Below are 12625 nucleotides of genomic sequence, written 5' to 3'. Positions count from 1 at the left end.
ACACACGATCACATTATGTATGATGACATTATGTGCAAGAGCGAAGAACAAAAATCAAAAACAAAAGGTGCTAAAATAAAGAGATTAGCAGGTTCCAGGTACTAAATGAGTGTGTGTTTACACTGGTCATCCAGAATGTAAGGCAATAGTTAAACCAGATGTAGCTTATCTGACTGGTCTGCAGTCAAATGTCACGTCTTTAGTTTCCGCACGCTTTTCAGCTTCTGTTCTTGAAAGTTGACAATTGAAGGAAGTCTCAATCATGTGGGAAAACTGCAGTAAGATGAACAAAACAAGGAACTGAAAATGTCACCAAATCATCGTATGAGACACCTGCTGAAGAATAAAAATCTCTTTTAAAGTCAGATGATCTACCATGACCAAAAAAAAAAAAAAAAAAAGGATGTGTAAGCAAGCAGTTAAATGCTTGGCATGACACTTAAACACACTCCATGTGTGTGACATGAAGAGGAAGGATGGAAAAAGAGGAACTTCATGTCGACAATGTCCCTTGTTTCTCAAGTGGTACTTAGAAATGAGAGGGAAAGAGTGGAAGGAAGAGGGAGAATAAAAAGGGAAGAGGTGAGGAAGTGAAAGACAAAATGTAAGACCTAAAAAAAAAAGCATTTCCCAATGTCTAAGTGAGACTGTATTGTTTATATATGTACCTGCAGCCCAGTGTGGTCTGTAGCAGGGTGGTGATCCCCACACAGAAAAAGATGGTCCCTATGAGCTGACTGGTGGCCCATTGATCGAAGCCGACGCACATCGCCTCAGCGAGGAGGAACGGCACTGCGATAGTTCCACTGAAACATGTCAAGTAGTGCTACAAAGACAAGAAGCAACAGAGACTTTGCTTGACATGGAGGTTTGAGGTTCATACATGCCTGTGACTGTTAAAGCAGAGTTTCTAATAAACTGTGTGGGTGAACCTTCTCATCTACGGCAAACCTCATATAGTTGAGTTAGTTTAATAGTTTAGGAAAAAAGATACTTAGTATTGTTATGGTCTGTTATTTGCTGCACACATGCAATCTCTGTAGTAGTTAAATTACACCCACTGTTGATTTAATTCATACTGTTGTTTGTAATAATAATAATAATAATAATAATAATATAATAATAATAATAATAATAAAATAATACATATGATGGATGCTAATGTTTATTTTATTTCTTTTTAATTTTAAGTATTCTTTGACTTTCAAAATATACTGATGATGGATAATATATTTAAGAAAACAATTCAGTGTGCAGAATTACCTGTAACCCTAAGAACACACACAGGTACCAGGGTGGCGTGTCTTCAATGGTATAGATCATGTCCATCCTCCTTGCATCTGTACTGTCTGTGCTGTCCAGCGTCTCGGACATTGAGCTCTACAGAGACACAAAGAAACAGGATGAGTGATATTTTTATAAACAATATGTTTCTTGATTTACTTTTTCTTGTGCGCTTGACCTTAAGTAAAGGATCAAAATAATGTGTTCTTATATATTAACTCGTATAATCTGACAGCATATCCAAGCAGACATGAGGAAGCCTGGATCTAAAGAATGAAAAAGAATAATAGAATAAAATAAAATAAAATAAAATAAAATAAAATAAAATAAAATAAAATGGGAAAGAAACTCTGAAAGAGAATACAAGATGTACGACTTCATTCTCTCAAAGAAAAATGCACAGTCACTGTGACAATGAGAAAAGACCACATGAAAGGAAAAAGGAAACGTAACTTGGAGACAGATTGATGAACTAGACTTGGATTTCTGGGCCACACATCATCAGCACTTTGCTTTGTTAAAGAATATTTTAAATAAACAAGTAGTGAATCATACACCAACAGTTAAATTCATATTAGAAATCATAGTAAATATTAAAAATATGATATAATATTAAGTAATGAAGTAATATATGATATTACTTCGTAATGCTTGTTGATATTTTTTTCCTTGCTGTTGGATGTTACGTGGAAAACTACTCATGCCGTGTGCAGCATGAAATCAGATAGTGTATTCAATTATTTTCGAGTGGCCGCTTCAGTAAAACAATGAGAGTTTGTCTGGTTGCACGGATACACCAGTTGCTGTGCAAGGAGTGTTTGCTGTAATTAAAACGCACTTCTTGTTACTACGGTAACAAATGTCTCTAAATTTACTAGGACTGAAATCGTGAGGGAGGAAAAGGGGAAGTTGTTGAAAGTGTAAATCTGAGTGTAATCATGAGTAAGCCTTTTGAACCACGTGACCACGTGTGAGTCAAGTCTGTTTAAACAGAGGCTCATTTGTGAGTAAACTAGCATTTTGGTCGAGGGTTGTGTTTCATTTCTCCATTTTTCCCCTCTTGAGTTACCTTTTCTGCTCCTTGATTTTCTTTAGTGTAGATGGCCATCAGCTCTGTGTTCTCAGTATCCTGGTCTCCACTGGCACCACCGACTCCGTTTACCACCACCTAAACACACAAACACAATTTAGATTTTTAAAGTCATCCACATTTCATTTTTTTATGGCAATGCTCTCTTCTTTTTATTTAAGATTTTCACAATATACAAAATACAAACAGAATACTAACAATAACTATAATACCTAGGGCTCACCACTTCCCACCTACCAGACCAACACTGCTGAATCAAAGACCATCATTTTACGTACATGTTAACAGAGTCACATGAACAAATATAACAAAAAAACAGTAAGAAAAACATATGTAACAAAACAGGACAGAAGTTCAAATGTATTACAGGGTTACATTCTCTGCTTCTATTTGTTCCACAAATGCCAAGAAAGGCTGTCAGCTTGCATAAAATCTCAAAACAGACCAGCAGTGTACAAAAGGCCGCCATATTGCACTTATGATCACTTAAAATCATACCCTGCAGATCTATTTATGGATGATGAGCAAATTGAGAAAGGCAAACAGAGGTTTGAAATAAAGTTGGCCTGCTGACCAAACCACATGAGAAGGCGGTGGTGTGAATTAAACTTTGTTGATCAAAACAAAGATCATGACATAGGTGAGCTACTGTATGCAAATTTACTTCACAAGCAGGTTCTTTTTCTTTCGAGTATGTGCCAGTGCACGTGGTGTATGAGTGTGGGGTTTAATGCTCTAAATCTGTCCGTGTCAGTATCTAAGGCCGTATCCAGGTTCAAGGGAGAAAAAAATAAAAAATAAAACACTTGGAAGTGACGTATTTCCATCAGAAGGGTACCGAACTTTTAGAGAAGAACTACTCCCTGTCCTTACCTCATCCTTTAACTGTACCATTATTCCCAAACAGGGAAGAGACGCAGAATATTGTAGCAACTACAGACCCAAACTATACGAATCCATTATAGCAAGGAGATATCAGAAATTCATGCTTGTGAAAAACAACCCCAGGGAGAGGATATATTTCTGAATGTACTCAAGTGTTTCCCACACGTACGTACTGTATTATAGCTATGTGCCCAGGCCTGCCAAATTAAATACTGAGCAGGAGACACCTGTAAAAGGAATTAGAAAAACGTTGTGGTACACGTAACCTCAAAAGCCTTCTCACGTCTCATGTGTTCTTCTGAACAGTTTCTAATACCAGCTCAGGGAACACTGAGGCACTACAATACAACAGCAACGTTATCATCATGATGATGTTTGAGCATCATGAGTAAGCCTTTGTGACTATGTGACTATGCTGTCTTTTCCATGTCAGTGTGTTTAAACATTGTTGTGATTCAGACATAATGTCTGAATAAGACATCAGCATTCATTCATTTAGTTATGTTTCTGAACACCAATAATTGTTTAGGTTTTTTTAAGCTCTGTTCTGATTTCCACCAACTCGTGAGCTGCTAAATGCTAATGGAGTGAAGTGAAGAGCAAAAAGGAAAACATTTCCTCCTATAATGTAGTATAAAATTTAAATAATCAATTGAAGTAAAAGTCCAATTGGCCATTAAGTTAGCACTCACACAAATACTTTCCAAACACAAACAATGCCAAATCTAAATGGGAGTCAATAAAAGGGAGAGAAATGGGTGAGGAGAAGGAAAATGACAGTATAATATAACATTGCATGCTTCCTGATCAAACCAGTCTTTGACATTATGTGAGCTTGTCTTAGGCATGTTCATGGTGTACCAAAATTTCACAACTGTAATAAAGGCCATTAAAGCATAGTTGTGTACCGGAATAGGGTAGAAATCTGCATCATGTTTGCTCTCCTCTTCATATTTTCCTCCCTCACTGCTGCTGTCCAGCGACTTGGACGTGTTATTTTTCCCCACGCCCATTCTCGTGTTTTGGATGTCCTCCTCTTCCTCTTCCTCTGTCCCTCCTTTGTCTCGCTCCGGTGTGAACACTGCAGATGAATTCTTCAGTCCAATCACATCATTTAGGACTGCCTCACCTGCTTGGATAAAAAGAGACAGATAAACAAAATGATTAATGTCTTAATTCATAATATCCCAACCTCATTGTGAAGGTCTGATTACATCAGAGAGCCTGAGAGGTTGCCAGGTCGTACTTCTTGTTGATTAGAAACTTGACTTATGTCAGGTCTCTTGTTGTTTCTGGGTATTTTTTTGGATGCTGTCTATTCTGGACAAGAAAAACTTGTTAACTGAAGGCATTTATCATGTAAAGTAAAAAAAAAAAAAAAAGATTTCAGGTCTATTGTGGCTGCTGTTAAACCAATTATGAAAGCACTTTTAAGCCCTTACTAATTTATAGGTGGCATTCCTTTCATGATTATCTGTCAGTTTATAGTGCAAACAATTATTTAAATAATCAAACATTATTTACTTTGCAGATAATTACTAGGTGCAGCCCTACAACAACTATTAAATGATCAACTGACGAATGAAGAAATAATGAGTTGCCTTTGTGCAAGACTTCAGTTCGGATTTCATACTGCCAACAGGTCATCGTCTGACACAAGAGAGGAATACAAAGAGAGGCCGGATGCAAAGAGTTGGGAAAAAGAGTGAAACATGGACACGTTTGACAGAGGAGGAACTGAGAGATGATGGAAAAAGTGCAGGAGGCAGAGAGAGAGAGAGAGAAATGTCAGTTTGTCCTCTCAGGCATTAAAGACTTATTTCTAGTCAGTGCCTCTTATTCAATTTATCATCAACTGTTACTCATTGGAGAGTACTGGATATCAAAATTATTAAATAGTGAAAAGTTGACAAGATCAGTGTTGAGAGCAGTCATTTAGCTACCTGTCAAACATAATGAAAAGACTACATACTGTGAGCGAATTAAGTCTTCCTGCATCCAATTCTCCTTCATTTATGTAGAAATGGACCATTTTAAAAACAATAGAAGAGTTAAAGCTAAAAAAAAGAAATGAACTGTAAAATAAACTTATTAATGACAGTGACTCCTCAGATTCGTTCTTGTTATACTTGCTCAAATAATTAATATTTTTTAATATTTTAATTAGTGTACATGTGCAATGACCACTTTGTCATTGAAAGGTCTTATATTTTGATCGCAGTTTTAAAAAAAGTACTTCCTTAATAAATAAAGCTGAAGTAATTAACCAACTAATTAGATCATTTGGTGTACAATATGTAAAAGAATGAATATCCAAAAACAGCCACAGAGTGGATGATTACCTCTCCGACAGCACTGTCTGGGATTAACAAAACTGTAAGGATGTTCAAACACTGTTACGTTTCCAAATGACAGTACTTTGGCCTATTTACACATTGTTGGTGTTGCTGCTGTTGTGTATTGTCTTGGCTAATTGAGAATTTGCATGATTCATGAACCATGTCTTACTGTAAATGAAATCACACACCAAGGGTCAACGGACAGGTTCATTTGAGAAGTAGTGTTTGACACAAGGATATGACGAATGATGGATCACTGAGACACCTTCAACTATTCAGTTGTATAGATGAGTAAAGAGTGAACTTGTTGAAAAGACACTAAGGATCCTCTTTTCTTTTGTCCCAACGAATACAGAGATGTTTCATTATTTAAAAAAGGTCATTTCATTCATTACTTACAAAGGTGCTAAACCAACTGTGTACTTTTGGATAAAATGTTCTATTCCTATAAAAACATCCCCAATTAACCAATACATATTGGTATATACATATATATACACACACGATCTATTATGTGTGTAAATGATGATGGTAGTATGACGTTTGCTTTTCATACTCTGATGACTTTTTTTTTTCTTTTTTTTTTAAATTAAGGACTCAAGAACTCCCCCCATATATTTATTGTGTCTACAAGTCTACAATCTATACTAACATGTATGTATATTGGCCAAAACTGAGACACACATGAAAAAATAAATAAACCTTATCATGATGTCTCACAGGTTTTTTTTTTACATCCATACATGACTTGTTTTTATATGGATAACTGATCATTTCTTCTCATTTCTCATCTCTTATTATTTTATTTATATATTTCTTTTTAAGTTGACAGTTTAATTTATGACTGTCGACTTTGTTAGCTACATAAAGTTTCTTTGTTAGATTCGCTGTCAAAATGCTGTCGAAAAGTATCTTGTTTTCTACCACACAGAGCACCAATACAGGTCTGGAGAAAGCTTTGCACTTTAAAACACCGACCATACAATTACAAATGCCCAGTTTTAGTCCAGTTGGGAAATCTTCCCATTCTTCCCCCTGAATGTAACTATAAAATGCAATGACACTCACACAAGATATTAGGAAAGAGTGAGTTCAGATAGCTTTACTGAAACATCTTATCATCTGTCAGCAGATACCTACCTTGCGTCACCTATATTGTGCCTCATCACCACCTATCTTCTATGTCACATCCCCTTTTCAAAAGGTTTCCTTTTTTATTTGAACTGAAAATATCTTCTCCCACCCAGCTACTCTCCCTGCTTGCAGTGTATAAATGTTGGGATAGTTGTAATACCTAGTTGACACATCCCATCACTCCTGTCAAGCTGGGCGGCTGGGAGCATCTGTGTGGAAGGGGCAAGACAGAGGGAACGGAGGAGGTAGAAGAAGAAAAGAAGAAAGAGAAGAAGAGACGGGGGAGAGGAGGCAGAGAGGAGAGAGGAAGAAGGGTCAAGGATAAGGAGGAGGGAGGTGAGACATAAGTTAATTTGACAGACAGCATTTAATCACAAGCAAAATGTTAGTGTGTAATGTTACTGATATGTTGAGCAGCAAGAGTGAACTGTGTTGCAATTAAGTCTTACAGCTATAGAGGGTGCTTTGGAGATAATGAGGGGGAAAAAGCCAGTGCGTTGTCACAGGTGGCAGGCGTAGCAAGCAATCTTACATAGAAAAATGAGCTACAGATGAGCATTGCACTATTGTTTGTAATGATAGTCAGCCACTGTAATATGTTGTAAAAGAAAGTGAAGTCCAGCTGGTTGAGGATGTAACAGGAACTGATATGATCACATCTCTGAAGCTAAAGTAACAAATTCATAAATGATAAACGCAGAGAACATCTGTTTCAAGTGCTATCACCCAATACTAAGAGAAAGTGTTGATCAAAACCCCTCATTTCCTCTGACTTATGCAAAATGTGTCAGTATTTTTAACAACAACAAGGCTCTTTTTTCATCCTTCTTCTTAAAAGAAATAAAAAACATTGTACTAGTTAAGATATTTAAACACGACTGCATCACACAGAGGAAATCCACAGAATCATGAGCAGTGAAATGATCATACAAGTTTTAGACTAGGGACTCAAGCTCAAGTTACCAGAAGGTCACTGGACAGGCTTTTCTTTCCTTGGACGGCTGCTTCAACACTTTTTTTAAACATTACATATCAACTTCAAAGACTCACTGACCAAGTCATATTTTCCACTCCTGACCCTAATATTTAGTTCATCTGTCTTCCAGGTTAACTTTTATTTTTCTTTCTTTTAGACTCATAAATAGACACTGTGAAATAAAATGCTTATTGTTAGGCATAAATGTTATAGCCTTGCAAGAGAATTTAATGACGATTACATTTTTACTGAAGGACTGTAAATAATGGGGATCGAAACAAAAATGAACCTTAAAATGAAAAGAGTAAACTAAAGAACACAGGGGTCTTTATCTTGTGGGACAGATATGCTGAAACATGATGACAAAAATTAATAGACAGACAGTCTTTCACCCTACAAGACATATTTTGCCCAATGAAGACTGCACACAGCACATGAAAACAGAGCACATAATTGACCTCAGTGCTGCCCAGTCTGAAGCTTTAAGCAGTACTGTGAGATGTGGAGTTTGACAGAAAGTAGCCCAGCAGTCCAATGAGCCATGCTGCTGTAGCATGTAGCACCCTCAAATGCCCTTTTCCACTGGTGCCCATGAGGCAGAAACAGTCTCCTCATGTCTGTTGGTGTTGACTGAGAACGCACACACTCGCGCGCACGCACACACACATTAAAACATCAGACGACCAAACAGAAAATGAGGCAGACAGTGAACTGGAGCGAGAGAAGAGAGAACTGAAACAGAGTTTGTAACGGAAGAAATCTGCAGTTTCATTTACATAAAATAACTTAACAAGATAACACATATAGACGATAAAAGCAATTCTAAGAGAGAGTATCAGAGAAAACAAAACAAAACAGGAAAGCAGAGTGAGTAGGCGGAGGAGGAACAAAGACAACTGCCTTGGTAATTTTAACTCATTCCAGGATGTGCGGGCTGGTGGACAGAGAGGATCTATAACCATGGTAACCTGATCTGTGGGTCCTGTGCAGGCTTGTACCGTGTTGTGTGGGATTCCACCAGAGGAGGACTTCACACCAGATGTTCTTGTTGGCGGCTTCATCTCTACTGCCAAATGTGTGTTTCAGTATCAACTCCATCCCCTACAGATGCTAGTCTGCAGTGAAGTCATACATTCATACAGACTATATTGAGCCTGCAGCTGCAGTTTGTGTATTGTTTTCAGCAGAGACTCTAATGTCATTTAAATATAAATAACTGGGGTCAAGAAAAAAACCCTGAATTAGTAGATTTTTTTTCCCCCTCACTCACTGAAAGCAACAATCCCATTATAAATGCAACTTTTTAAATTAGACTAAATCTGTTTATATAATACAGTAATTGATTGTTTAATGTAAAATGCCAAAGTACAGTATTAAATTTCTCACAGCTCAAGATGATTTCTTCAAATTGCTGGTTCTGTGTGACCAATAGCCTAAAAGATAATGATGCAAAACACAGAGAAGCAGCAAATCACAACTGAAGAGCGAGAACTAGTAAATGTTTGCTTAAAAGAAAATTACTGAAATTATTAAAATGATACCAGAACAGCTGGCAATTCAAGGATTATTCCCCTCAGTGTTCCAGCTCGTCTTAATGGTAAAACGAATAGAATTGAAAAGAGAGTCAAACACCTGAGACATTAATACCTGACAAAATCATCCCTAAAATGAGACAAATCATACATCCTTAAACCTGACTTGTTTCATCTACAATGCACACTACATGTACTGTTCATTATTTCTAAAAACCACGTCACCCTGACCTGTTTGGAAAGGTAGTACTGAAAACAGGACATAATGAGAATAGGTCGGCTTTTATTTGGAATAAATCTTTTGTTGCACATGAAAGAACACAGCCAGGTATCAGGTGTCTGAACAGCACTCAAAAGCTTGGCTGGTTAACATCCTGTTTAAGAAATCAATCAACAAACCAATCACACGTGAAAGTATGCTTACAGTGTGTATGCGTTTGCATGCAACACTTTACATAACGTTTATGCATGTGAGGGGTTCGTATTTCACCACTGAGGAGGGAAGCGGAGGGTAGATTGTAAATGGACTGTATGGTCATGTTTACATTGGTCAACTTCCTATCAGTAGGGCAGAGGTGAATGGAGCAACAAAGTTACAACAGCAAAGTTACAGGGACAACTGGTTGTGTCACTACAGAGCAAATATGAAGTGAGTCTGAGTTTTATATGAATATGCCTGTAAATGTTTCAGTACTGGGCCAGAAGTCTGCTGCCATTGAAATAAATCATATTTACAGACGACTAAAAACTAATTTTTAGGTTTATGTGATAACATTTAAAACTGCTTACGCTACAGTAGTACTGCAACTAAGGATTGTGTTTTATTGTTTAGCGTATAAAAGATCAGAAAGTGGTGAACTTACTATAAAAAGGTGCAAAACTCAAATATTGAATTTGACAATGAATATTAAACACTCAATATGAGCATGAATGGTTGTTTGTCCCTTTGTGTCAGCCCTGTGATGAACTGGTGACTTGTCCAGGCTGTAACCTGTGTCTTGCCCAATGTCAGCTGGGATCGGCGTCAGCCTCCCACGACCCTGTTAGGGATAAGGGAAAAATGGATGGATGCATGGATGGATGGTTTAGTTTATTTATTTGGGAGTTTTTTGAGAAATCACCTAAGTAAAGACAGACTGATAAATGTTATCAGCACTACTTCAGATTTAAAAAAATAAAATAAAAATAGTGGACGAGAGGAGGTTTTTTTTGGTCAGTGTTGAATGTTCTGAATTCTTCTTATTGTTTTTTTTTACTTTATATTAGTTTGAGATAATGTTAATATTAATTTATATTAATTCTATTACTTTTATTAATTTCTCCTTTTTGCTTTAAATGTAGTAGTAAGGTTGTATAAAGCATTCACTGTTAATTAGTGAGCTAAAAAGATGTGAAGTCCAAACCCTCCAACTGGTTCAAACTCGGCCAAACATTACTGGGTTCAGCTGTCGCTTAGTGTAAATTTAGATGCTGTATTTGTGAAGGGATTTTCACAAGCATAGACTTTGGTTTGAAACAAATTACCTGATGAGGCTCATAGCTAGAACATATACCTACAGACACGTGGCCCTTCATATCACAAAATATCTATTTGACCTAAGGTAATGAGTATTTTCAATTTCCTCCTGGATATTAACGTCAGATACTTGTGTACACATGGGGATGCACCACTTTGTTGTAAGCATCAAATTATGGTGGCAGCTGTCAGCAGCAATAACCATCAATACTAATCAGTCACACAGAAACAGCCGAAGCTCTCAGCAAAACATCCTTCACACAACTTACAAGAGATTGCATACGTTATTTACATGCTGATTCATGCAACCAGTAGACAAAGGAAACCACATATGTAAGCTGTTAGGTCATCTGAGCTGTTTGCTGGCTTGACTGAGCCACATGAACTATATCTTCCTGTCTGTTCAATAATCCAGTTTATACAGCTTGATTAATACAATATTTGTCTACTTGTGTTAATCATAAAGAGGAAGAATGGCTATGCCATAAAACTTAACAGGACCATTAGCAACTTTAAACACTTTTTATTTTATAACAAATATCAGAACATATTCAATTGCTTGGATTTTGTTTGCATTATATCTGTATGGCTGGTGCAGTAAATTTATTTTATTTCTAATTGTACGACCCTTTTCCTGATCTGATCCCTCCCGTTGATCTGATGCAGTATTTATCCATCTATTTATTTACTCGTTAACTTCATTTATCCAGACACAGTCACACAGATCTGACAAATAACAGTAAAAATGCATTAAAGTAGCACAGTAGCAACAAAGCAACTGGTTTGGGGGTTTACAATCTGGTCCTAACGTCTTAGCACAGAAAAGCACACACACACGGGACAGCACATTCATTTCAAATAGAGGAAATTATTGTCTAAAACCTGACATTTATTTTAACAGGACTTTCACTTCCTGTTTGTTTCGACACCTGGATCGTTGTGATAATTTAACTGTACAGAAAATACCAATGAGATTTTACACTGACTTGTGAGTTTTATTATTTTATGGGAATTTAATCAATTTCCAGATTAAAATTGATTTAACTGTGCTGTGGTCTCTTTTTTTTATTTTTATAATATGGCCAAATCAATCCTGTTTTCTTTGGCACTTTACAGTTTAGCAGCAGGTGGACCACCATGCTGTGCTGTACAAATACATTTCTCAGTTAAAGAAAGCAAAGAAGCAGGAAAGGCAGTCAGATTTAAGTCAGGGGAATGGAGATGTTCGGCAATTAACTGTATTTTCATCCTGTTCTCAAAGCAACACCTATACCCACACAGCATGCTATCAGCAGCACATGAATGGGCGTTTAAGGTTAGACACACACACAATAAAAAAAATGAATAAATCTTTCTCACATTTGTTCAAAGTAGGCCTTTACTGTAACCGTACGCTTCTTTTAGGTCACTCCAACACCCACAGCCTCAGGCTTTTTTTCCCCCTATCAAGCCCGGCAGGGATATTTAAGACTAAAAGCTATCCATTGTCGTTTATGAAACCCTTTAAGCTCACTCGAGCAAACCTCCAACTGTTGCTCACGATGGGGCAACCAGTTTCGTTTGCTTGTACAGTCACTGAGATTACCTCCATTCAGCCCATTAACACTCTCATGACGATCAGCTAAAAAGGGGGCTGACCTAAGATGTTAAAGAATACACCAACTGTTTTCACAGCAAACAAAGTTACACAGTTACATTAAAAGTGCATTTCACTGATAAAATATTGTGTTTGTACTCCATTACAACACTTAAACAGGTTAGGGGTCGCCTGTGCAACATGACAAATTTAAAACAGACTACAAGACAATATGGTAATGTACAACAGTGCTGTATGCAGTAACAGCCATTTCAGTGTTCAACTTCAGGCCA

At 37.0% G+C, this 12625-nt stretch overlaps 1 protein-coding gene across 4 annotated transcripts in view; it reads right to left on the bottom strand.

Annotated features, from left to right (window-relative positions):
- slc23a2 (solute carrier family 23 member 2) overlaps nt 1-12625 on the bottom strand; it is a 35383-nt gene that overhangs the window by 14319 nt on the left and 8439 nt on the right. Inside the window, exons 2-6 of one of the 4 annotated variants that reach the window (XM_019264501.2) lie at nt 6893-6941; nt 4168-4391; nt 2354-2452; nt 1264-1380; nt 669-826 (exon numbers count right to left, since the gene is read on the bottom strand). In XM_019264501.2, coding sequence (XP_019120046.2) covers nt 669-826; nt 1264-1380; nt 2354-2452; nt 4168-4391; nt 6893-6941 — 647 coding nt within the window. The remainder of the gene's footprint in view (nt 1-668; nt 827-1263; nt 1381-2353; nt 2453-4167; nt 4392-6892; nt 6942-12625) is intronic. The other 3 variants (XM_019264502.2, XM_019264503.2, XM_019264504.2) reach the window with 3 other exon arrangements.

The sequence above is a fragment of the Larimichthys crocea genome, chromosome III, assembly GCF_000972845.2.
Source record: "Larimichthys crocea isolate SSNF chromosome III, L_crocea_2.0, whole genome shotgun sequence".
Taxonomy (NCBI): Eukaryota; Metazoa; Chordata; class Actinopteri; family Sciaenidae; genus Larimichthys; species Larimichthys crocea.
Note: the sequence above shows the minus strand (reverse complement) of the source record. Positions and strands in the feature narration are given on the sequence as shown.